This window comes from Rhea americana, unplaced genomic scaffold (assembly GCF_003343005.1).
Source record: "Rhea americana isolate MKP2758 unplaced genomic scaffold, rheAme1 scaffold_90, whole genome shotgun sequence".
Classification (NCBI taxonomy): domain Eukaryota; kingdom Metazoa; phylum Chordata; class Aves; order Rheiformes; family Rheidae; genus Rhea; species Rhea americana.
In genome coordinates this window covers 1,382,942-1,406,365 of record NW_028187089.1, presented here as the reverse complement: position 1 = coordinate 1,406,365, position 23,424 = coordinate 1,382,942, and the positions used below count along the sequence as shown (strand labels likewise).

Genomic DNA, 23,424 nt, shown 5'->3' with positions numbered 1-23,424 from the left:
TTAATCTAAAAAGCACTGAGCAGCCCCAACACCCTTTAAAAGACAGCTAGAGAGGAGTGATGTGATACCTTCGATTGGATTCTTAAACTATTGAAGTCATACTTTAAACCCAAAGCTTTATTTGCCTTAAGATGCTAGTTTATTCACACACTCAACCTCAGCAATATTAGGCAAAATTAACTACTAATGTTATTATTGTTACAGAAAAAACAATCTCAGAAAGGCTTTGCTTAGCGTAGTTCATCATAACAATATATATTTCAGTAAAGATAACTGGATACACTTCTTTCCTTCCATCTTCTGCATTAAAAGAATATTAAAATTCAGGTATTCAAATATTAGGAAATATCTAAACTTGTTTATTGCATCACCACTATGAATGAAGATTACCAGTTCATCATTCCTCTCTATGCTATCTTTAACAACATGGTCATGTATTATTTATTTTCCTGCACAGGATTACATTACCTCACTTAGCAGAGATGAACTCTTGAAAACTAAACYATAGTTCCCATTCAGTTCCCATTCCTGCTGTGTGTGTATTCCAGAGGGCATTTGTGTCCTGTTCCAAATCTCTCATCTTCGTTTACTTGTAGACCAGTCTGTGCTCCAGTGTCCACTTAACTGCTACAGAAACAGATGAATTTATTTGTGTATTAAAAAAAGGTATAGCATTACAAAATACATGACCCACTTGGAGTTTTCAGGGGATAAAAAGGACTACATGGATACACTGCGAGCTGACTGTGAACTACCAGGGTAAATCATGAATACGTTTCTATTCTAATTCCTTATGTTCAGTGCTTTCAGCTTTCTCAGTCTTTCACCTTCCAGGGTGAAWTTTTTCATGCTTGTTCTTTGCTGATTTGGGGGAAGTTTCAAACAAAAACAATCCAGCCTATTTTGCATGAAAAAGCAGTGATGATTGTTTCCCACTATTAACAACAACAAACAATCTTGTTACCTTCTCTGAGTATCCCTACAGCCAAAACAGCTTGAGCTTTGAATTTAGAAGTTACCATGGAAATAGCCCTTAGAGAACTTAGAGAAGTCTTTCCCTCCCCCCCCATGTGAGAGTTGTTTCTCTTATTTAGGGAAATGTGCATTTCCCCTTGTGAATTTTATGTGGGCAGTAAGATGATTAAAAATTCCTGTTATTTCATCCAGAAAGCACAGACTGAAAACTTCCTAATTTGCAGCTGCTTTGCTTTCCCTGCAGTATCACTGCTCAGCATCAGTATTTTATAATCTACATTGCTGAAGGTTGATTTCAGGTATATTCTCACTGTTTCTTAAGCACCAACTCAACACTCCGTTCAGAGCAAGAAACAAGGGAAAGACTAATGCCTCTCTGCTGATGGGAGCATGCAGTCTAGCGGTTGCATCCTGCAAGGTGCTGATCACATCTCTCCTGTTGCAGTGTACGCTACCTCCCATGTGCACCAGGTCAGTCAGCACTGTGCTGGCAGGATTGGGCCCTAAATAAATACAGGGAAATGGAGGAGGCGTAATAATAACATTCTCTATTAGCAGCTGCAGCGATGTCAAATCTCTTTGTTGGAGTGCCCCTGAGACCCCCACCAACAGATAATTCTCCCACTTGGTCCTGCCCAAGGACTCTGGGAAGTGTCTTTGATGCCCTGCAGTAACACAGTTCTTTGCATTTCATGAGTGTGCCTGTTGAGGAAATGCTGCCTATGAAAAATTATGCAAATACTCTATGATAGATAGCCAGGCACAGAGCATAATGTGCATCTGCAGATCCACATGCTTTATTTTTACCATGCTTGATGTGCATCATCAGTGCCACCTGCCTCCAGAAGTTGGCTGCCAGGCAGGGCCCCCTCTGCAACTCATTATTCCTCTGAACCTTGCAGCACCCAAAGGTGTCAGGTGCTAGCTGGAGAGTCTTGGAGAACAAAGGGCTGAACATATAGCTACCTCCTTCTGCCTTCAGCTTAAGAGAGGAGCTAGTTCAGTGTGAATGTCTAACTGAGAGAGGCTTGAAGAAGGGCAGCTGGTGAAGAAACAAGGGGAGGTGAAGAAACGGGGAACAGATATGTCGAGGAAACAAGGAAGGACCATGGGGAGAGAACAGGCAGGGAAGCAAAGTGGGGAGATGGAAACACAGCGGTGAGGTTGAGGGTGGAGGTGGGGGGTGAATGAGGGGCTCCGCGGGGAAGACCAAGCCGAGAAGCATAGGAAGGTGAGCACTAGCCTGGAGCCCTGGGGGAATCTTCACAGCATCAGGAGCAGAGGAAACCAGCTGGGGTGCTGTGTTGCAGAGGTGAGYGTAAGCTGGAAAGCAGCTGCTGCCTGAGATGGGTACTTTAAAGCTGCTTAGAAATACTTCCGTATTTCATAGAATCACAAAATCACAGAATGGGTAAGGTTGGAAGGGACCTCTGGAGATCATCTAGTCCAACCTCCCTGCTCAGCAGGGTCACCTAGAGCAYGTTAGATGGRGTTGCATCCAGGCGGGCCTTGAATATCTCCAGAGAAGGAGACTCCACAACCTCTCTGGGCAACCTGTTCCAGTGCTCCATCACTCTCACAGTGAAGACATTCCCCYTCACATATCTGCTTGCCTCTCCCTGTGTGTCCATGCAGATGCAAACTCCCTGTGGAGGAAGAGTTCAGGGGAAGAGGGAGATGGAGACTAACAGGGTAGAAGGATGACTGTAGGAGCCAAGACTTGGGGAAGATCTTGCTCGTGATTTAGAGGGAGAGACGGGGACAGGCTGCCCAAGGGAATGGAGTGGCAAGGAGGAGCCCACTGGATCCAGCAACTGCAGCTTGCTAGGCAAGTTTCCCTGGGAGATTTCTGTGCACAAACCATGTGCCTCATGGCACAGAAAAGCAAAGCCGTCTCAGTGTTGAGACCTGATTCTCTGCTCACTGCAGTGTAACAGCTGGCCAGAGCAGCTCTGGACGCTTCCGCTGATGCTGCCCAGAGAGTCCTACAAAGCAGCCTTCTCGTTCTGGCACTGCACCATGCAGATGGGCAGGCCCCTGTGGCAATGGCTTGCTAACTGAAGACTCGTCCTTTAGAGAGCCTTTTATCCCTTATCCCTTTATTAGTAATTCCCCTTGGCATTGCTTTATTATGTTATAATTAAAGAGAGTGAAGAAGGTAAGCAAACAAAAGAGAGTAATTCAGAATAGATCCAGGAGGCCAATGCCCAGGTGACAGGTTAGCACACAGCTTTGTCTGCACATCCATCGTTATCAGAGGTTGATTAGTGAAGGGATGGCATCGCAGCAACAGAAGGCATGCTGTGGACAGCTGCTTAGCAAAACCCACCTCCTGCCGCTGTAAGGAAGAAGGTATAAGAGAAGCTAATCACTACTTGAGTGTTTAATATAATGAAAAAGCAAAAGCAGCAGTATCAACTGTTTTTTGAAGACACAGATCTGATCCTCATGTGAGATTTTCTTTTGTTTGCCTCTCCTTGCTGCTCACCAGGTACAGGACCAAGCTCTCCTGACATACAGACTCACCTGACATCACCTGTTTTTGTAAATGCTTTGGTCAGGCTTTAGGTAAAGGCGAACTAGGGAATCAACAACATTAGGATCTGTAAAAATGTATCCTGCCTCTGTGGAAAAAAAAAAAAAAAACAGACTTGAAAGCTTATTAGTTCAGGAAGGGACCCAGTCTCTTCCTGTTTTATACAGCAAGAGCTATTGCGTATTAGAAGCTGTTTGGCTTGCTTTAGTGCTGCGTGCTCATGTGAGCAGTGTCCTGCTGGTGCGTGGCTCTACTTTACCCAAAGGAGTGCAGATAAGGATGAAGGAGCTGGCACCATAGAACATCAGAAACTCTGATTTGGAGTAACCAATATTCCTTCAGACTGGAGAGCTCTCCAATTTCCTTTCTTTTTTAAGGTAATTTGGCTTTTGCCTTTTTTAAAATGAGATGAAAATTTAACTGAATTTCAGTTTCAGAAATGTTCACAAGGTTTCTAAAAGAAAAAAAAAGAAAAAAGAAAAAGAAAGAAAAAGAAAGCACCAGTGTCTTAGAGATCTGTTTTTAGAGAGATACATGAAAACAGTCCCAAAGGGACAATTAGGTGACTCATGTGCAATGAGTTGCCTACTCACCACAAGCTAAGCTAAGCCTACTTTTGAAATTCTCATTTTCAGAGTTGCCACATCTTTAAAAACAGAACAGACCAGGAAATATTATATCTCGTAAAGTACTGTTGTTCTTTCTCCTCAATAAAGAGAACAGGACAGCAGTGGCCTACATCTGGGGATTAAACACCACTATTTCTTTCTTTGGGGCATTATTTTTTGACTGCATCTGCAATTTTCAAGTCTTCATTAAAAATCCAGCTGTTAAATTTCCCTTGAGTTAGTATTTCAGAGCCCCTCAACTCCTGGTGACTTTTCTTCTGCCCCTCTTCTGGCTACCTGTCAATGTTTTCTCTTTCCTGAAAAGCCAGCCTCATTCTGCACTTCTCTAGGACAAGACAATTCTTTTGAGGGAGGAAATTAGAAGTTCATGTCTTTTCCACTAAAATCTTTGCTCTTTAATGAATCCTCACCCTCAGAAAAAGTCTGGACAGCCCAGTGGCCCTTGTCACCTAAAAAGACAGACCACCTTTTAGAAGGTTACTAGAAAAGAGAATGGCAGAACCTACTGAGATGGTGATTTACTGAGTATAGCTTCTGAATGGTTGTTCAGCTTGATTGCTTTTGATTGCTTATATACAATAGGCCTGATTTTCAAGAGGGGACAAGTCCCCATAGCTTCATTGGAAGTCAGGAAGAGCTGCAGGGGCTCAGGCTCTCTAAAGACCAGGACCAGGCAGTACTGAACACTGCTATAATTGCAGATTCATCCTAAGAACCAAACACAATAAAGTTAACTCAAAATTTCCTTGCAAACTCAAATCACAATATTTTTGGAGTTCGTACAAGTCTGGCTATTTTTTATTTAGTTAGTTGTAAGGTTTTCTTTTTTCTTCTTCTTTTTTTTTCCCCCAAATCCATCTGCTTCAGAGTTCACAAAGAGATTAGAAATCTGAAACGCTGGAAAGCTCACAGAAAATCCTGCTCTTAGACTCTCCAGCTCTGCATTAAATGACTGTCTGACCCCTTGGGCTCTTATTATTTTCTGTTGGATATTTCTGCCGTACAGGGGGGCAGCATTTTCCACATAAATATATTTAAAAAATGCTATAAAAAGCTTGGCATTTATATCTGAAGTCAAGTCATGGAGAAGTGATAACTGGAATCATGCTTCATATGCTTAATTCAAGATCTTCACAGGCATTTGGGTTCATCAGAGCATGGTCAGGAATGTGTCCTGATGGATGACCATGTTAGGTTGTGGAACAGCAATTTCATTTGTATGTCTTTCTCTGTGTGTATTACATAACTCTCAAACAAGGAAACTGTACTAGGTGCTGTATAAAATAGAACAAAGATGGTTTCTGCCCTAAGTTGTTAATAGTGTTTATGTAAGGCATGAAATCAGTTCTACTGAGCGGAAGTACACTGAAATAGTGGGACCACTGGTCAGCAGTGAGTTCAGCTTACTTGTGAGCTACTTTTGTCAATTTATTATGGGTCATCACAGCTAAGCCTGACTTTGAGAAGGAGCTAGCTTTGTGAGTATTTGAAAGGACCTCCTCTCAAAGGAGAAAATGGAAAGAGCAGAAGAATGGAGGAATTCCACTGAAGCTTTGACAAGCTGCAGGTTTTCACAAGCTGGAGGCTAAGGACTAACCAGGAATTGCAACAGAGATTTTCATAGCAAATGAAAGATGGTGGAACAGGTGAAGGCTTGTCATGAAGATTTTGGAGACCAGTTGAGGAAAAGCTATGAAGATGCTGAAAATGAAGAAAAGAACCTTATGCTTGATAGGAAAGAGAATAAGGAGTCAGCAGGGAAGATTCGAAGAGACGGGTACGCAGATAGTTAGGATAAGGTCCTATCTATCAAGGTGAAAACCATAACGTGGTATGTGCTTCCCCTCAGAACAGTGGTACAAATTCTATCACTTGAGACATTGAAAATACAGAGAAGAAGTTACACTGAGAGAAGAAGATGGGAGAAGCTAGATGACTTTCTAAATCTCTTTCCTTTTTTATATTTCTATGGGAGCAAGGAGATGTAGTAAATGAAGATTTAGGGCCCCTTAGCCGTAAGTCCCAAATTTCATTTAGCCCCAATAAAAGGAAGAGAGAAAAACAGAAAATCTGCAAAACAGCAAATGGTCAATGTCTCAAAAAACACCGTATTTCCTCATGTTTTTCAATAGGATTTGTAAGATGAGAGTTAAAGTGCTTGATGACTGACCTAGAACAGTTCAATCCCTGTGCTGTATTTAGACTGCCGGCACAGCACTGGGAATTAAATTAAGTATTGATTTAGGAGATGTCTACTGCATACTTCATTCTTTTATTTCTTGGTATGTGTCTTCATAGCACTTTCTGGTTACCGCTTGTTTCTTTTCTCCAATTACTTGGATGTCTCATGTGATTGTCTCTCTTGACACTTTCTTACATTCTGCAGATTCAAGTTGTGATCTACTTGGCAGTTCTGCAATTGCTCTGACACTTGAGAGAAACCTTATATGCCATCAACCACTTATCACGGCTTAGAATTTGCTGGCAGGCCATGTGCCACTCATACATTCACTGCGGAATTGGCTTTAGCTTCACTGGCTTGTGGTTTGGGGACCACCTGTCACAATCCGTAATTTTAATTCTTATTTTTTTTGTGATCGCACTGGCAGGATTTATCACACCACAGCACAGGGGTAGCCTGCRGGAAGTGATGATGATGTCTCAGGTTGGAAACTATAAAAATGTGCCTGAAGGAGAAATGGAAGGCTCAGAAGTTAATGCCAGGAGGGGAGCCTACAGCACCCTCAACATCTAGGCTCCCYGTCTAGATTTGTCCCAGAATAATGTGCTGCCAAACCTATGCCACTGAATGTTGTTTGTTGCTTCAGCTTCAAACTACAGCTCTGTCACACGGGTGGTAATAAAACCACGTGATACAAAAAGAGTCAGCCCTTTTACTGGGGTCATTCTATCCCTTTCAGTCAAAGTTACGTATGATTGGGTCCTAGCGGGCTAAAATGACTTGATAACACCTGCATGGACCAAACGCAGTGAGTTCTGCACAGCTTGGGGGAGACTGAGTAGACAGGTCAGGAAGAGAGGACGGCTGGGAACTGCGCCCAGCTGTGTGCAGTGGCACTGAAAGTAAAATGGATCGTTTGGCATCTAGACAAGGACAAATGTTTGAATTAGATAAACAGTAAACCAAATGGTTGCCCTCACAGAACCCAAACCTTGCTAGAAGGTCAGAAAAGTTCAGTGTTTTTGCTATTTTACAGTTCTGCTCCATGGCCATTATGAATAATAAGAGTTTCTTGGAATGATTTCTGACTAGAAAGGGAACCAAAATAGCCAACATTTGCCTATACTCCTATTTTCTGGTTAAAAAAGCCCAGGGAACAGCAGAAATTGCTTGAGAAATGGAGTACCCTCCCTTCCCCATTTATTCCCAAGAGGTTCAGATCATTTAAACAGGCACTGTTATTTCTGGATACTTAATCAAAGCCAAACCTCAAGCTGAACCTCTGAACCTCTTTCAGTTGGACCATTACTTCTTATAAGTGATGTTTTAATTTTCATCCAATGCCAAGAAAAGTCTTTCATTCTCCCCAGCTGGCATCAGAGATAAGGGATTAAATCCCCCAGACATTAAAACATCGAACAGTTCTGTCATCTGTTACTTCAGTCTCCTGCTCAAAGTCTTTCTTTTCTCCCTGACCGATCTCAGCTATAATGCAAAATCATCAGTGAGCAAAACAAGTGGAAGCAATTTAAAGCATGGCTTTGAAGTCCAACCAGTCCAGTCTGGACTACTGCTTGTCATTTTGCAGCCACCTATATGATGTCCTGAAGGGTTAACTCAGGCTGTTAGGCCAGACCTACAGTGGCTCATATATTATGTTAGGAGCACTCTCAGGCTGCACTAGGCTAGAGAACTGCACTTCTGCTGAGGGATCTCCTTGCTGATCCTGCCCCCCCCCCCAAATGAAGTAATTAATACCATTTTGGAGTATAAACTCGCTCACACAGTAGTTGAGCTGGCAYAATTGTTGCATCTCGCACCTCAGTCAGAGCCTCAAGTATTACAGCTATGTCAGCAAAGGTTTATAAGGTTGGCCTGACCCCATCCTGCTCTTAGTCCAACTCCACACACATTCAGTGCRTGCTACCAAGTGCAGTGCTCACTAAGCTGGAGCTTTTGCTTGAGCGGGTAACATGCTTAGATGCATATTCTTTCAGCACCCTGTTAACTACTAGTTTCATTAACTACTAGTTGTCCTYGTACTCCAAAAATTGCCATTTAACCATGTAGGGATACTTGAACAGAAATTTGASTGCTCAGCCACAGCTCGTCCCATTTTGCGTCCCCACTCCCAACTCCTTATCGCCTGCTCCTCAAATGACAGCACCATTGGTGCAATTTCATGGCACATGAGAGAAAGAAGTATGAAAACTTCTATAGAGATGAGGCACGTGTGATCTCTACAGAGTTCTGCTCTTGATGTTCGTGATTCTGATGACTGACATGCCACTAGGGAGGGGAATAAATGTGGCAGTTGGTCCTTCTCCAGGAGCCAGCAGCCAGACCTAGCGATTGCTGTAGCTTTTCTACGCTGGACTTCAAGCCTTGCAGAGACCTCTAGYTGTGAGGACATCTGTTTTCAGTCTGAATAAGTGTGCATCAGTTCCCACCATGACCAGTAAGCCTTTGGCACACAATGAACAGATATTAGACCTTGTCCTGGTTTGGAGATTATTACAGAACCAGCAASCCTGGGGACAACACAGCAGAACCTCCAGTAAATAGGACAGTTGCCAGGAGTGGCTTGATGTTCATATGGAGAGGCCAGCAACAACAGAGCAGGAGCCTGAAAAGATACACACTCTCTTAGGCCAGACCTTTTCTCTCAGAGCAAACTGCTCCGATCTTGTTTCTCAACAAAAAAAAAAAAATCTTCCCTTTGTTCTTCTCCACCAGAGGGTGCCATTGATTGAGAAACCATGGGCTTTAGTAGCTGCTTGCAAGGAGATGGCAAYGCCTCTGTGTGCCCAGGGTACCTTAATAAAAGTATGAAACACACAGCTGACAAAATTTGCTTTTGGTTTTAGCTTCTTCAGTGGAAGGAGAGATATAGTGGTGGAATTCAACAGAGCTGACCTCGAAGTGCCAGGATGGACCCAGCRGCACTGAAGAGAAACAGCCAGCAGGTTGGGCCCCTATCCCGTTCTACAGTCGGCTGTGCCCACGCTGTGAGGCAGGGAGAGGGGAAGTGGTCACTGGAGCGTGGCTGAAACACACAGCTTGCTTGTAACGCTGGATCACACTAGAGTATTTGTTTATATTCCGAAACTACTTTAACATTAGAAGTCTTCTAAGGCCTTTTTCAAGATCCCCTATTAAAATCAAGGGAAAATTAAAGGGCCAGCTCCTCTCTTGAAACAAAACTTTGCAACTTGACTGATCACCAGCTGAAGACATGGCCCAAAATGCTTTATTTGACAGAGAAGACAAAAACAGCACATTTTTCCATTTGCCATATATATTCACCAAGTATATTCCGCATCATACCTGTACATCATACCTAGGCAGCAAAAGCAAATTTTACTTCCTTTTTCTCCTGTTAGCCATCTAGAAGGAACAAAGCTAGGGGATACCAAGCTGAAGCCTATTTTGTCTTGCATGATATCAACATAGATATTACTCAAATCTCTATTGGAAAGCCAGCAGTGCAGTCTCCTTGCTTTCAAGACAAGCCAATCAATCATATCCCTGGAGTCCCTCTGAAAGTAAGAAGGTTTCACATTTGTAATAAGGGGCACTCTTTGGTCTGCACATCTTTATAATTATCAGCATCTAGGCCAAATGTGCAGAAATAGCCATGGGGGTGGGGTGAATCCCTTCCTTGACTTGTTATCTGAGCAGTTGTGATAGGGACATACTGAAAATGAACATAGAACTCCAGGATGAGTCGGTTTTATAAAGTCACTTTTCAGAATAAGTTGTACTTAGGTATCTTAACAAATTCATCAGATCTACTGTAATGTTTGTCAGAAATAACCTGTCTTATAGACAATCTGGTGGGACACATAACAGGAAGGCATGGCAGAGACAAGTGGAATTGTAAGACTAAAGAACCAGGCTTCAGCTGTTCAAGTGAGGCGTATGTCATATATGAATTATTTTTTTTTTAGTCTCAGCTGGATGATACTTTCCCAAATGCAGAACTGTCACTGAATGGAACGATTCATTGTGATTGGCAAACTCCCCAGAAGAGGATATTGCCAGTACGAGCTGATGACATGTTAGGTCAGGACTGCATTGCTCTGTTGAGCCATGAGACTGAAATAAGAGCTGTTGCAAGCCAAGGCTGAGTTTGCAGAATGGTGCAGGGCAGCTTGCCCACTGTCTCTGACATAAAGCATGCTCTGAGCACATCACTAAAAAACACTAGTGGCATTTTTGATGCAAACAGCTGGTTTCTCAGTGCTCCGTTCTGTAAAATTCTCTGTTGATTCAGGTGGCTAAGCTGAACTTGAAGCTTTTAGTTTTACTATTTCAAACATATAATCAATAATCTCTCTCACAGCAGAAACTTGGGATAGACCTCAGTAAATTGCTTTATTCTTGTCACATGGCCCTGAAGTCAGAGCAGCCAAAAGAAGAAAGACTATCCCATCCATTTTAGAGTTGGTATAGTGGCTCCTATTCTGCCTCCAGCTGTTAAAGTTTGGCTGGCATTTCTCTGGGACTGACACCCCTTGTGTTTAGGTGCAGGTAACTGAAATAGCTTACCGCAATCTTTGCTTTATATATATATATATATGTTTATACTGAAATAGCTCCAGCCAACATCTCCACCACTGGCCAATCCAGGATGACGAAGCTGATCCTCTGTACGTAGCCTCCATGGCCATAGCAAATGAGAGAGCGTTCAAGAAAATAAAATTATACTAAAATCAAACTAACTTCAAACAAAACACGTGTGGTAGGACATTTTTGCAGCACATGATTATTTCCTGTGGTGTATTGCCTAGTGCTTGACTAGTAATCCAGGTATGATAGATGAAGTTTGATATACTCAGTTACTGAAAAAAATTACTGGTTAGGAGAATGTCAGCAGCCAAAAGCTATGTTTACTGACTTCCAAATTGTAATATAATCTTAGTTACTGGTAAACTCAGTATTGTCTGTGGAATCATAGCTAATGGCCTTACAGACTGGTTGGCAGCTCAGCTTCATACTTATCATGCATATTAAACTGTCACTGTAACACAAGCATCCAYTGATGTATTGCTGTACTATTTTATTAAGAACTAGTGTTCTTCCGCTCTGTCTCAGAATTCCTCTGGTTTGAGGTCTTCTAGCCAAAAGTAATCAACAGATAAAATCCACAAGAACACATAATAAAAAGTAAAGACATAACTGGAGAGTACAAAGAGGGTAGAAAATTATTCTCGGTAATGGAAATCACAGGATTACAAAGGGATTCAGCTTCAGGATTCTGAGATTCTCTTATGAAAACCTTCCCTCATCTTGAATCACTCTCCAGCCTTTCTAATGTAGGTAATTACTGTACTTATCTTCAGTGAAGTTTGTTGTCTTTTGATCAGAAGGTTGGACTAGATGATCTCCAGAGGTCCCTTCCAACCTCACCAATTCTGTGATTCTGTAATTCTATTTTACAAGTAGAATAACTGATACAGAAGGAGACTGAACAACTCACACATACAGTAAATTGACAGGAAACACAGACTAGAATTCAGATCTGATGTAGACTTGGTTCTCACMAGGCGAGATCTGTGATGATGCTTGATTCACTTTATCAGGCAGACTTTCCTGCAGAAGCAAAAGAAAGAGGTAGAACTGGTATCAACTTAACATATGTTGTTTAAATAAATGTACAAAATGCTTCCACATATCTTTCAATGTACTCCTTGTGGACATTATAGCATTTTTTTCTCTATAAAGCTGGAAAGGTCTGCTACTCTTCTTATGTCCCTTTAAGAAACCCTCGGCTTTAAAGACAATTCTACTGTTTCTTTCCAAGCAGAAAAGCATCAGAGCATTAACATTTAAGCAGTATTATTGAACAACTTGGAATTTTGTGTAGAGCAGAATTCTCACAAGATTTAGGAAAAGAAATRGCTCCTGAGCTTTGTTTTTGACGAAGAGGAAGAAATACAAATTTAGATACTAATCCTTCAGCTAATAATACTTGAGTGGATGTGCATGGCTCTCATATGGAGATGGAAATCTGCCTGTATATAGTTCAGCAATATATTATAACTATGGCAGAATTGGAGATAGACGCATGACTAGCACATTAGAGAGGATAAAGTAAGGTAACTCTGGTTACTTTGATTACTAAATTCCTTTATTTTCTTAAGAGGATTTAAATAATTCAGAAAGCTGATTAGAAAAGAGCAGTACAGCCCATTACAGAAACTTTCTTGAGAATTAAAAAGTTCCTGTATCAAAAAAGATAAGACAGGAGAGAAGCCTTTTAAGTTCCCCAGTTCTGTAGTTTCATTGGAAGAAACTGTAATAGAATTTTGATTGACATAGACACAGTTTTATTCTTGGACTCTCAATGAAAAGAGTGATATCTGAAATATATGGATAATTTATTTTTTAAAGTTCATAGTAGACCAGCATACTGTGTAGGTGAAATAGACCATTTGCAAAAGAGAGAATAAGATAGAACAAAATCTTGGCTGTGCAAATAGCTGCAGTTTAATGAGCTCAGTATAAATTCTTACATAGATTTAGTTAGTCCCATGCTAGGATGTTTCCATGRGATTGCTGCTGCAAAAGCAGTGCTGCGGGAGTTGTAGGAGACAAGACCTAGAACCACTTTTGCAATGCTCTACACAGCTGGGTAGACTAAAACTTTCGTTCAGTCCTATAAGTGTATTTTGTTTAATGTTCAAAAATGCAGAATGATTGGTAGCAAATTGTAAATGTTACCAAGCATTTCTCACTGGAGTGAGAAACATTACATTCTCCCTGCAAGGGGATTTCCTAGGAACAGGTAATCCCAAAATAGCGCTCAAAGACACAAAAGGGGCAGATTCAGTCTAGCATCCAAGATATACTGAGTGTTTAACTATTTGTGAGGGAGAGAATTATATGTTTCATGAGTAAAGAGTAGAAAAATGAGAAATCCAAGGTTAATGTACAAATTAATTGGGTCTCTGATTTATACATATATGATTTTGTGAAAGGGGATTTGACAAAGGGAGAAAAATTAGATTTACGTAACTTCACATATGATTTTGAAAATCTTAGACAATTTAAGGTTTATAAATTTGAATATATATATTTATACATATATAAATATAAAAGTTTATAAACTTTTATAAATAAGGGATTTTTTAAAAAAATCAGTATAGCTTTGCTTCCGAAACAGTCACATTCCTTCCCTCTAATGCTCCTAAGTTACATTAGTCCAGCACTAAGGATGTGCTGGACTTAGTGTACACAGTAGTGTGCTAGGAATAATTAATCAATGGGCAGGGGGAGCTCTTTGATGTAGGTTTGTTAAGTGAAACAAGTATTATGGACTAGTTTTACTACAGAGATCCTAAAATCTGAATAAAATAAGAAACTGCTTTTCATCTCTACGAAAAGAAACATCTTTTTTTTTTCTCTGCTAACATTGTTTTGTTCTTTAGTTAAAAATGTCATCCATAGGCTAAAAGGTCTTTTTTTTTTGCTTCACTGCATCTTTTTATTTTTCATTTGTGCCTGTGGAGAATTGACTAAGCTAAGATACAATGTGCTTTGTCCAGGAAAATTAAATATGAGCTGTAGATGCCTTATGCTTACCTTGCTGATGAGCAATTGAATTGTTTTGGCATTTAAGAGATCTAGCTCAGGTTCAGCAAAGGAAAGAAAAAAGAATGAGGAAAGCTTTCTACTAAAAAAAAAACTATAAAGAACTTGCTCTGTAGTATTGGGTCAGATATGTGCTGCCGGTATGCCAAGGCTAATTAAGTTCTGAGCCAGCCATATTTTGTTTATATAGACTACATTATAGCCTCCACCTTCTTCTAGAAGCTGTATGATCTCATTAGCACGGTGAAGTAGCAGCTACAGAGATTTTTATAAAGTATAAAGAAAAGAATTCTACCTTTAAGTATCAAGGCCATCTTTCTCTTTTCTTATTTTCTTATCGAAATAATGCTTCCCACTGCTAACATAGTGATCGCTGATGYGTATCAGCTACAGTAGGAAGTCGTCAGCAGTCCTGCCTGTCCAGAAAAGATTAGCTCAGTAAGAGAATGGTAAATAGTGGGACAGTCTGTGCTGAAGTTCCTTAGGTGAAACCATTTGAGTCTCTGCTGTGATTCCATTCTCAAGTTCCATCAGCAAAAGTGTGGGAAAAGCGAGAAATGGGAATTGTTAGTAAGTGTATATTTTCTTAGAATATAAGTATAAACCATTTCTTACGAATGGTCATGATATTATCCAGCGGTAGGTAACAAGGTCCTGCTTGCGTGAGAGTTTACCCTGCTCTTCCTTGCAATGCAGCCTTTGCAAACCGATTTATTGTTGAGTCGCAGATGATAGTACTAGACCTGCAGAATATGAATAAGCATGGTAAATTTGCACATAACAGTGCAGACCTATGATAAGTGGTTTGTGTTCAATAGTTTACAGTGGCACCTAGTCAATTAAAAAAGTGACACCCAGCTGGCTCTTTTTTTTTTTTTTTCACCTTGCACTTTTCTCTGTCCAAAGGCATGAAGGAGCCCTATGCTTTTTCTCACTACGGATTTTGTTGCTACTTGTTAGTGACTAAGAGCTTGAAGAGTTCCTGGACAAATTGTCCTCTAGCCAGGTTGCTTTCAGAGCATTCTTGAAGTACTTTATTAGACAACCACGTATTATTTTTCCAGCTCACTGTAGAGAAACATTCATGCTGCATCCACTCACATACCAGCTTTAATCAATATTCAGTTGTTACCAGGCAGGACTTCATCATTGGACAGCGCTGTCCAAACGCTAATCAAAAGGTGACTTGAATACACCATTCCTCACTGCTGTTTTTCTTCCATGGCTCTTCAGTTAAAGCAATCTTGCAATACCTAAGTTAAAGAGATGCCTTTGAAGGGACTSTATCCCCACATCAGCCCAAAAGTAAGATTGTTTTCTTTAACAACAAAAAGACATCCCTGGACAGAGAGCGGACAATATGCAGACCAATGTGCTTGGCCTGAAGGGCTTCTCCAGTGGGTGTGAGCTGCACACAAATAAAACCAGCCAGTCCATTCACATGGAGCTGGGATTATTGGAACAAGACTGGCCAGGCCACTTGAAAGCAGTGTGATGGTGACTGATACAGCTGGAGAGGAGGATCCCTTCAGTGCTAGGCTACCCTAAGCAGTCTGGCGCTGATGTTTGTAGTTCTCAGGCAGAGCTGGGCAAAAGACAGTAGGGAGTGAAGAGAGGACTGGAGCTACTGTCGTGCTGCTACAGTCTTGCTGCAGAATCTGAAATAGTTGTGGAGAAACTAYCATTGCTGAGAATATGTTGTTTCCCTCCTGACCCCTTCATCCTCCCCAGACATTTTTCCAGACTATTGCTGGAAGCAGTTTTGGTCCTTTCAGCAGCGAACGGATGTGGCACAAAGGTTCTGGGCTGATCTTCCTTGGAAATGTAACTCAGCAAAGAGCATTGCAACCTAGAATTGCTGCTTGCTGAAACAGGCAAACATGGCCCTCTGGCAACTGACTCCAGAAAGGTAAAGGAGCTCCGCTGGAAGAGCGTGGCATCTGACTGTCCTCAGAGACACAAGGAAAAACATACAGAAATTCAGTTTCCCTTCCTTTGAAGTTTGCCATTGTCACTATACATAAAACCACTGAAGATTTCACTAGACTGTATTATACTTCATATGCATGTTAAGTAGAGTCATCCTGCTGTCATTTGCTATCGCTCAGTGTGTTTGAAGCACTCCATACTCTGCTGCTGACAAACAACCTGCGTTGTTTGTCGCTGTTCCCTAGGGTGCTTTCCCTGACAATGAAATGACTCAACTCAGTAATGCAACTAGATGAACACACGATTTCACAATAAAATAATCAGTCACTTTTTTAAAAAGGGCAAATTTATGCAGCCACTTGGGGAAAAAAAAAGCAAAGTACAGCCTAAAATTCTTTTTATTTACAGTGGGAAATGAAGTGCAACTAAGATGATTAGAACTGTAATTAAACAACAAAATCAAATCCACAGATACGCACAACAGAAGGAAAGAGGCTCTGGGAGAGATGGCATATAACAATTTCAAAGTACTTTCTGTACTGTAAGCACTAGAGACATCCCTCCTTAATTTGATCACTAACAAAAAGCCATCTGTAAAAGCTTTTTTTTGTAACCTCTGAACAAAAGGTGGGCCTCAGGACAGGGTCTAGCTAATCTTCCCACTAAAGAAAGGGTACTGCGTCCATAAGCCACATGAAATTTGAGCTCCATTACAAATGGGCAAAAACAATTTTTCTAAGTATGGCAGGGCAAAACACCAGAGGAGACTGTGTCTGCAGCCAAATAAAGCTTGCATTTGGCTCCAGTCCTGTGTTACAGCCCTTTCTGTCATTTGCCAAGCACCATCTCAGTTCTCCAGATGCTGCCAACATTCTAATATCATACTGCATTTCAGCACTATCCCTGCTCTCCTTCTCTGTATTATATGGTTCTTGGCATGTTTTCAATACTGTCCTAAACCCACATCCGAATTCACTTTGATACATTTCAATAGCTTGCTGAGAGGCAGATAATCCACCCTTTGTCACTATGGATTGAGTGTTGTCTTGAAAAAGAACAACTCCATTTCATCAAAGAAAAATAAAGTTGGGAATAAATTTGCCACTGCTAACAAGCTTGACTGGGTCAGGGCTTTGTGTACTGGACTAAAGGGTTTAAGACCCTAAAACTCATTAGTATAGCAAAGAATATTCTCTTCAGTCTCCCTGCCATACTTACTTTGAGGCACTCTTGAGATCTCTTACATTTGGTTAGATCAGCCATTATACTAGAGGAAAAGAATCCATCAGATCCCTAAAACATTTTGGATCTGGTTTGGATCTAAGTCAGCATGATCTCTTTTATTCTATTGTATAAGAAGTCTCAGTGCTTCTTTGTCCTTTTTCCAGATGTAGCAAGAGACAGAGAGCCAAGTTCAGCCCTCAGCTGATCTAGTGCAATGCCAAGAGGAAGACTGTAATCCAGCTGTGAGCTACATGTGCAACAGAAGCTCTCGTAAAGAAAAGTGCAAGGAAAAAGCTTCTTCCCTGTTACCTGTTTGGCAGCAGGGTGAGGGAGGATAGCTCTGTGTGCTTAGGGAAACCCAGGGTCTGGGATGAAGACCAAAGGGCTCTATTCTTCACAGACAGAGATGGACACAGATTGCAAAACGTTTGTCTACAGAGATTTGTCTGAAATGGTAAACAAATCTGCTCTGGCCTTGCTTAGACTTCTCTCACAGTCCCATTCCATGGAGGTTCATGTAAGTGAGTGCTCAGTAACCTGGCTCTTTGCAAAGCTCAGATTTATATTTACTTTCTCAAGTTCTTGAAGCAAGTAGATTTTATATGAGCATGCCTTGTGATGTTCAAGGAGAATGTCTCTATTCAGGGAATAGAAACGGTACCACTTAACAGAAACAAACAGAAAGAATCTTGTGGAATAATTAAAAATACCCAACACATCTGAGAAAAATCAGTCTGCTCATAGCCATGCCCTGGAAAAGAGAAGAAACTTCACCGTATGAACTATTTGTTATGAAATTATTCAGCTAAGTTCCAAGGGCAACAAATCAGATCAAAATATGTGTTCATCAGTTAGCTTCCTAAACTCTGCTGGAAGTGGGCATAAGTGTCAGGAGATTTCATCAGAGTTGTTATGATGACATTTTGTTTTCTTTCCATTAAAGACATCTAGCCACAGCAACTGCAAAAGGAAAGAAAAAAAAAAAAAAAAAAAAAAAAAACCAACACTTTCCACATTTCCTTACCTCACATCTCCTTAGTGATTTTTCATCTCTGCAAGTGATACTTTAATTAACTAAAAATCTTCTGGCTCTAAGCAGGTTGGAGGTGCTGTCCCACAGCCCCATCACAGCATGGCTAGCAGATTATCAATTTAAAGCAAAGCAACGTGACTGCGGAATCTAAAAATACCAGGAACACCTGAGCTGCTCCATTTGATTGTACTGAATTTAACRGAGAAGGATGGTCCCTGCGTGCTGATTGCTTGCTGCCTGTTTGTATTTGCAAACTCTTCCACAGTGTAAAACCTTTTGAAGGAGAGATCAGGCCCTAGATTGGATTCTTGAATTACTCTAGCAGTATCACCTCAGAGGCAGCATGTGTTGTGCTAGTCCTATGACTACTATGGTAAGAGGAGAACTAATTGTGTTTTTGCAAACCTATCTCTTGATGCCTTACGATGCGAAAGACAAAATTCCCATGTAGCACCTGCAACCAGGCTTTAGGAAMCGTTGCACTTGACCCAGATGCACAGCACAAAGAAGACTGCTCTGTGCAAGGAATGCTGGCAAAAAAATGGCAAAAGAAAATGGTGCAAATCTTTCCCATGAGGCATTTTCCAAAGCTTCAGAGGAAACGCACTAGTTGCATAGTATTGGGTCTTTTTGTGGAGCCTGTAATAATAACAACACTGTAACTTATCACATAAGGACCCTRACATCGCTTAAACCTCATCATATCTAAAATCACTTAAAAATCTACTAAAGGACTTTAGAGTAAGGACAGTTCCAAAGGATAAAATTTGTAAGAGACTGTACCCAATTCTTAGCAGCTTCATGTAACTTGAACTAAGCTTTATTAAAAAATTTCTCTTCTGGGAAGCTACTTCAGAATCCATTTGTGACAGTCAAAATTCTAAAATACGAGCAAAATCTATGCTGCTGTGCTCCCTAAAGCTCTGAAGGCAGGTATTTCTTGAGTATCATTAAAGAGAGAAAAACAGCTCTGAAGGCCAAATTCATCCCTGGTGTAATTCAACTGAACTTAACATCAGTGCAGCAGCAATGAACTTGGCCCCAGCACCTACAGAGCCTGTCACTTCACTGCTGAAGGTCCAATTCCACGCAAGGTGCACAGCTGTGGAATGGCTGTGTGCCAGCACTGAAATTTCAGAAATGTATATAATTGTATTGCCAGGGTAAATCAGACAGAATTTGTTATTGGAGGAATTTTTTTCCTTATGAGGTCAGTCACTACGTTATGCCATCTACATGCAGAATGACAGAATCCTMTATCTTTGTAGGACTTTGCGCATCCTCTCTGGAACTGTTTCTTCCATTTTATTCAAAACTATCATCTTAATGTATTTTTGGCATCATTCTCTTACAACACCTTTAAATAAGGCTCTCTTCTGTCAATAGCCTCATCAATACTCGTATTCCAGGAGTTAGTAGTATGGAAGTCTAATAATGTCTTTTCCCATTACCCAAGACTTCGCTCTTTCATTCACAGGGATTTGTTGTGGTAGAGTTTAGCTGTCCGTTGAACAGTTCCTAACTGACTCTAATAAAAATTAGATTGTAGGAATTGCTTGGTGTGGAATACACCATGCTAAAAGCCTCGTTTATCTTCCCCTCTAAACTGAAGATCTTCAAGCTCATCTCCAGATTGTGAAATCACTGYAGAAAGCCACTCTCCTGATCTGAGGCGCTCAGAATGAGAAGCCAGTTTTTCAGAAAAGGCAAGCACCTGAATGCCTATCAGTACCTGGCCAATTTAACATCTAGGGATAGCTCTACTGAAGGCAGTTCTGACTGTGACCCCTATATGAACAGCAGGATCAAAAGCAACAAAAGTAACAGTGCAAGACTAAAAGAATTTAGAGGTTCCTTTCATACAGAGGGACTTCTTTAACAGAAGCCAACGTGGAGACTTAAATGAGGCAGAAAAAACTTGTATCCTAAATTTGCTGAGATCTGTACGTAGAACTAGGTATCAGGTGTTTCCAGTCAAGCTTCTGAGATTCAGTGTGGGTGGCCTTGTAAAAGACACTTCACTACTCTGAGTTTTCTTCCTCTATCGTATGGAGTTTTAACATACTGAATGTCCTTCATGATTCAGCGGAGGAGACTCAAAAGCTTCCACTCAAGAAAAATATTCACTGAGGCCATCCTTGTAATGAGTGCAGGACTGATCTCTTTGAAAGTGCCTACAGAGTCCACCAGTGCCAGAAGCAGCATGATAGTGTTCTGTGGGCCTCTGCTTGGATCAGTATGTGTTTGAAGCACCTCACTAGGTATCATGCTGCTGTGAGCCATACAGATGTATTCACAATGACAATTTACAATGTATTGTAAAGAAGAGGCCTCCAGAATGCATTTTGCTCTGTTACGACACTGTGGCCCTTCCAGGGAAGATGCTGTGTCAGAGAGACGTGTTCTTGTTCCACTTCAATGTGACAGCTCTGTTGGAAGCAGGGATTACTGATTCTATCTCATATTTTCAAAGTACTTTCCTGGTACCTGGAAAATCGAGCTGCTTCTCTCATAATTCTGTCTCCGGTTTACCACAGCAATCGTTTTATTCCTCATTAGRGAGTGAATGCACCGAGGCAGCTAATGCAGTGGATCTTGATTTTTTAAACATTCTACCTGCCTAGAGCTCAGATTAATCATATGTAATGCAGCTCAGCCTTACCTTAGCACAGAATCTGATCACATTTCCCTTTCTTTTTTTCACCATATTTGAAAACAACAAGAACGCAGAGCAACACCAAACAAAAGAAGCCAGTGGCAGGTTAAATAGCCTTTTTTCTAAATCTTATTCATCACAGATGAATAAGATTTGAATGGTTATAAGATGCTTTTTTCTGATTTTGCCCTGTTCCCCAAATATGTTCAAAACTTATTTGCTAAGCTCATTTCTGYGGTCTAAAGTCACTGGCTTTTGATACTTCCACTTACTCATCTCTTCACGCTTACTAAATACAGACCTCTGGTCTGAGGTGTGGACACAGATCTGAAGGTTCAGTGGGAACAGTGTACCTGCCGTTGTGTCAGATGAGAAGGAGCAACTTCTGTGTTGGACAACATCTACCCCCTTACAATATACCCCTGATTAAGTTGGGTTACAATTGCCTTTACTTTCAGAGTTCTCACAAATTAGAGCTGCATCAACATGTTTCTCAGTGGGGAGCATTTGCCAGTTTCAGTAGCTCAGTTCTGCTTACTTTTTCCCATAGGTCCATTGATTACTTGAGAAAAGCTTCCTGCTATAAGTCACCACCCTTTAATCCTTGGGATTTCTGCTCACAACTGATCTCTGCAGCATGATGATGATTAGTTTGGGAGTAAGCCGTGAGGGTGGCAGTGACTAGCTAAGAAACGTGTCTATTACTCCATGGCCTCTGCTCCTCTTCTTTACCTGCTTGTTTCTCCCCTCATTGGTTATTCCTTGTTTTCTATGCATCAGCTTCCTTTGGGAAGCTGAGGAAAAGCGTTTTTATTATATGTGCACATCATCTAGCACTGCGGGGTCTCCTTTGATGTCATTAATAACAATAATTTGTTATTAATATTGTTGTAAACTACCATCATCCTTCAATAAACCTTGTGAGAGGTTCCTAGAAAATTCTGATTTTATATTGATGTGCAGCAAAAATGCAAAGCCCTAACAAGAAATGATTGGAAATGAAGGACCCCTATAATCACCAAACAACTAAAATTGTATTACAGATGAAGCTGGCATATGATGTTTTGCTTCATGAAACTGCAGTGTGGTTCTCATTTCCCCTTCCTTTCTTCTTTCCTATATTCCCACTGTGACTCAAAGACAGGGTCACCTAAAACTCTTGAGACTTCAATGTGGTTTCCTGAGGTAACCCCAAGAGTTCAGTTCTAAACATTGGAAAAATGAAACTGTATCCTAGCATCTTTCATTAAGTCATGTCAGAATGAGCTTGTTTAGATATGTGCATAGAAAAAGCAATGAGGACACAAAGAAATACAGATTCTTTTCAACTTTCTAAGTGTGTTTTTGAATATGTTAGATTTGGATTTATTTTTTTTTACTTGGTTTAATGCTTAGTTATGAGATGTGCTAATTGCAGTGGTCCTAACCAGAAGACTACATCAAGGAACAGTGAGACTTGTTAACAGCTGGTCTCAGTAGGTGCGTGCCTATGCAGTGCTGAGTGTACCACACAGCTGCTGGATGAACTAAGCTGGCTGTAACAGAGAAACCTCTACTTGGCACCTGGTGCTTACGCCCCCTGCACGTCTTATCTTGAAGTGAAGCAGCATGTTTCCGTACAACATCCTTTTGCTTGACAGTAGCAATGATGAATAGAGTTGTTTACTTCCAAGAATATCCTCAAAAACCTCTAGAGACTACAACGCCGCTGAGCCTCGGCGCTGACAGGACCTCTGCACCGTGCCGCGTCCTGGCTAGGTCTGCCAGACGCTGCACAACTCGGGGTTCCCAGCATCTGAAGGGATGCATCTGTGTTAACCAGGTTTTACTTCCTGTGTTATCTCCAAAAATTGGTATTCAATCAATACATTATGGAGTCCAAATGTTACACTCGTACCACCTCGTACCAACCACTAAACACATAGATTCTCAGGCTTGATGCAACGTATCCTCCTGGATTTTTATATTTCTAGGAATGCCTGGGAAAACTTTGCTGTCCTTAGGCTTGCAAGATAATCTGAACATTCATTGCAAAGAGCAAGGGAGCAGTAATTACAGCAGTTCTTCCAGATCAAGCTTAGGTGTCCACGAGACACACCATTATGCTTCCAATGTGAAAAACACACGTGGCAACAGATAAAACCAGCAACATCAGCTGGGGCAGAGGCCCAGTTAAGATGCAACCGTCGTCTGAGAATCACCCTGCCCCTCCGCCGCGGGGGGTGGATGCTGGCAGCCCGCTCCCCTTCCCGGGCGAGGCGCGGCTGCGAGGGCCCCGCTCAGGGCCGTCGGGGCGGGGGCGGGAGCGGCGGGATCCCCCCCCGCCGGCCAGTGCAGGGCTCCCCACAGCCGCGGCTCGGCAAGACCCTCCCGCCCCCTCCACCGCCCCCCAAGCGCCGCCCAAGATGGCGGCGCGCGCGGCTCTCGCGAGGCTCGCGGCGGGGCGGGGGCTGCCCCGCGCAAATGGCGGCGCGGGGTGGAGCCGCGGCGCGCTGAGGCGAGGCGGGCGCTGCCGCCATGGAGCACATCACCACGCCGAAGGTAGGAGGCCGCGGCGGCCGCGCCGCCCCTCGCCGCCGCTGGCGGAGGACTCGGCGCACGCGTGCGGTTTGGCGGAGCTTCGGGGTTGTTTTTTCGCGCGCCYCTCGGCGGCGGGGGTGGCCG

General features: G+C 41.9%; 1 protein-coding gene across 1 annotated transcript in view; it reads left to right on the top strand.

The window, feature by feature from the left end:
- Positions 1–23,229: 23,229 nt before the first annotated feature.
- Positions 23,230–23,424, top strand: part of MTMR8 (myotubularin related protein 8) — a 25,218-nt gene continuing 25,023 nt past the window's right edge. The window contains exon 1 of the mRNA XM_085324365.1: positions 23,230–23,301. Coding sequence (XP_085180491.1) covers positions 23,278–23,301 — 24 coding nt within the window. The 5' untranslated portion in view covers positions 23,230–23,277. The remainder of the gene's footprint in view (positions 23,302–23,424) is intronic.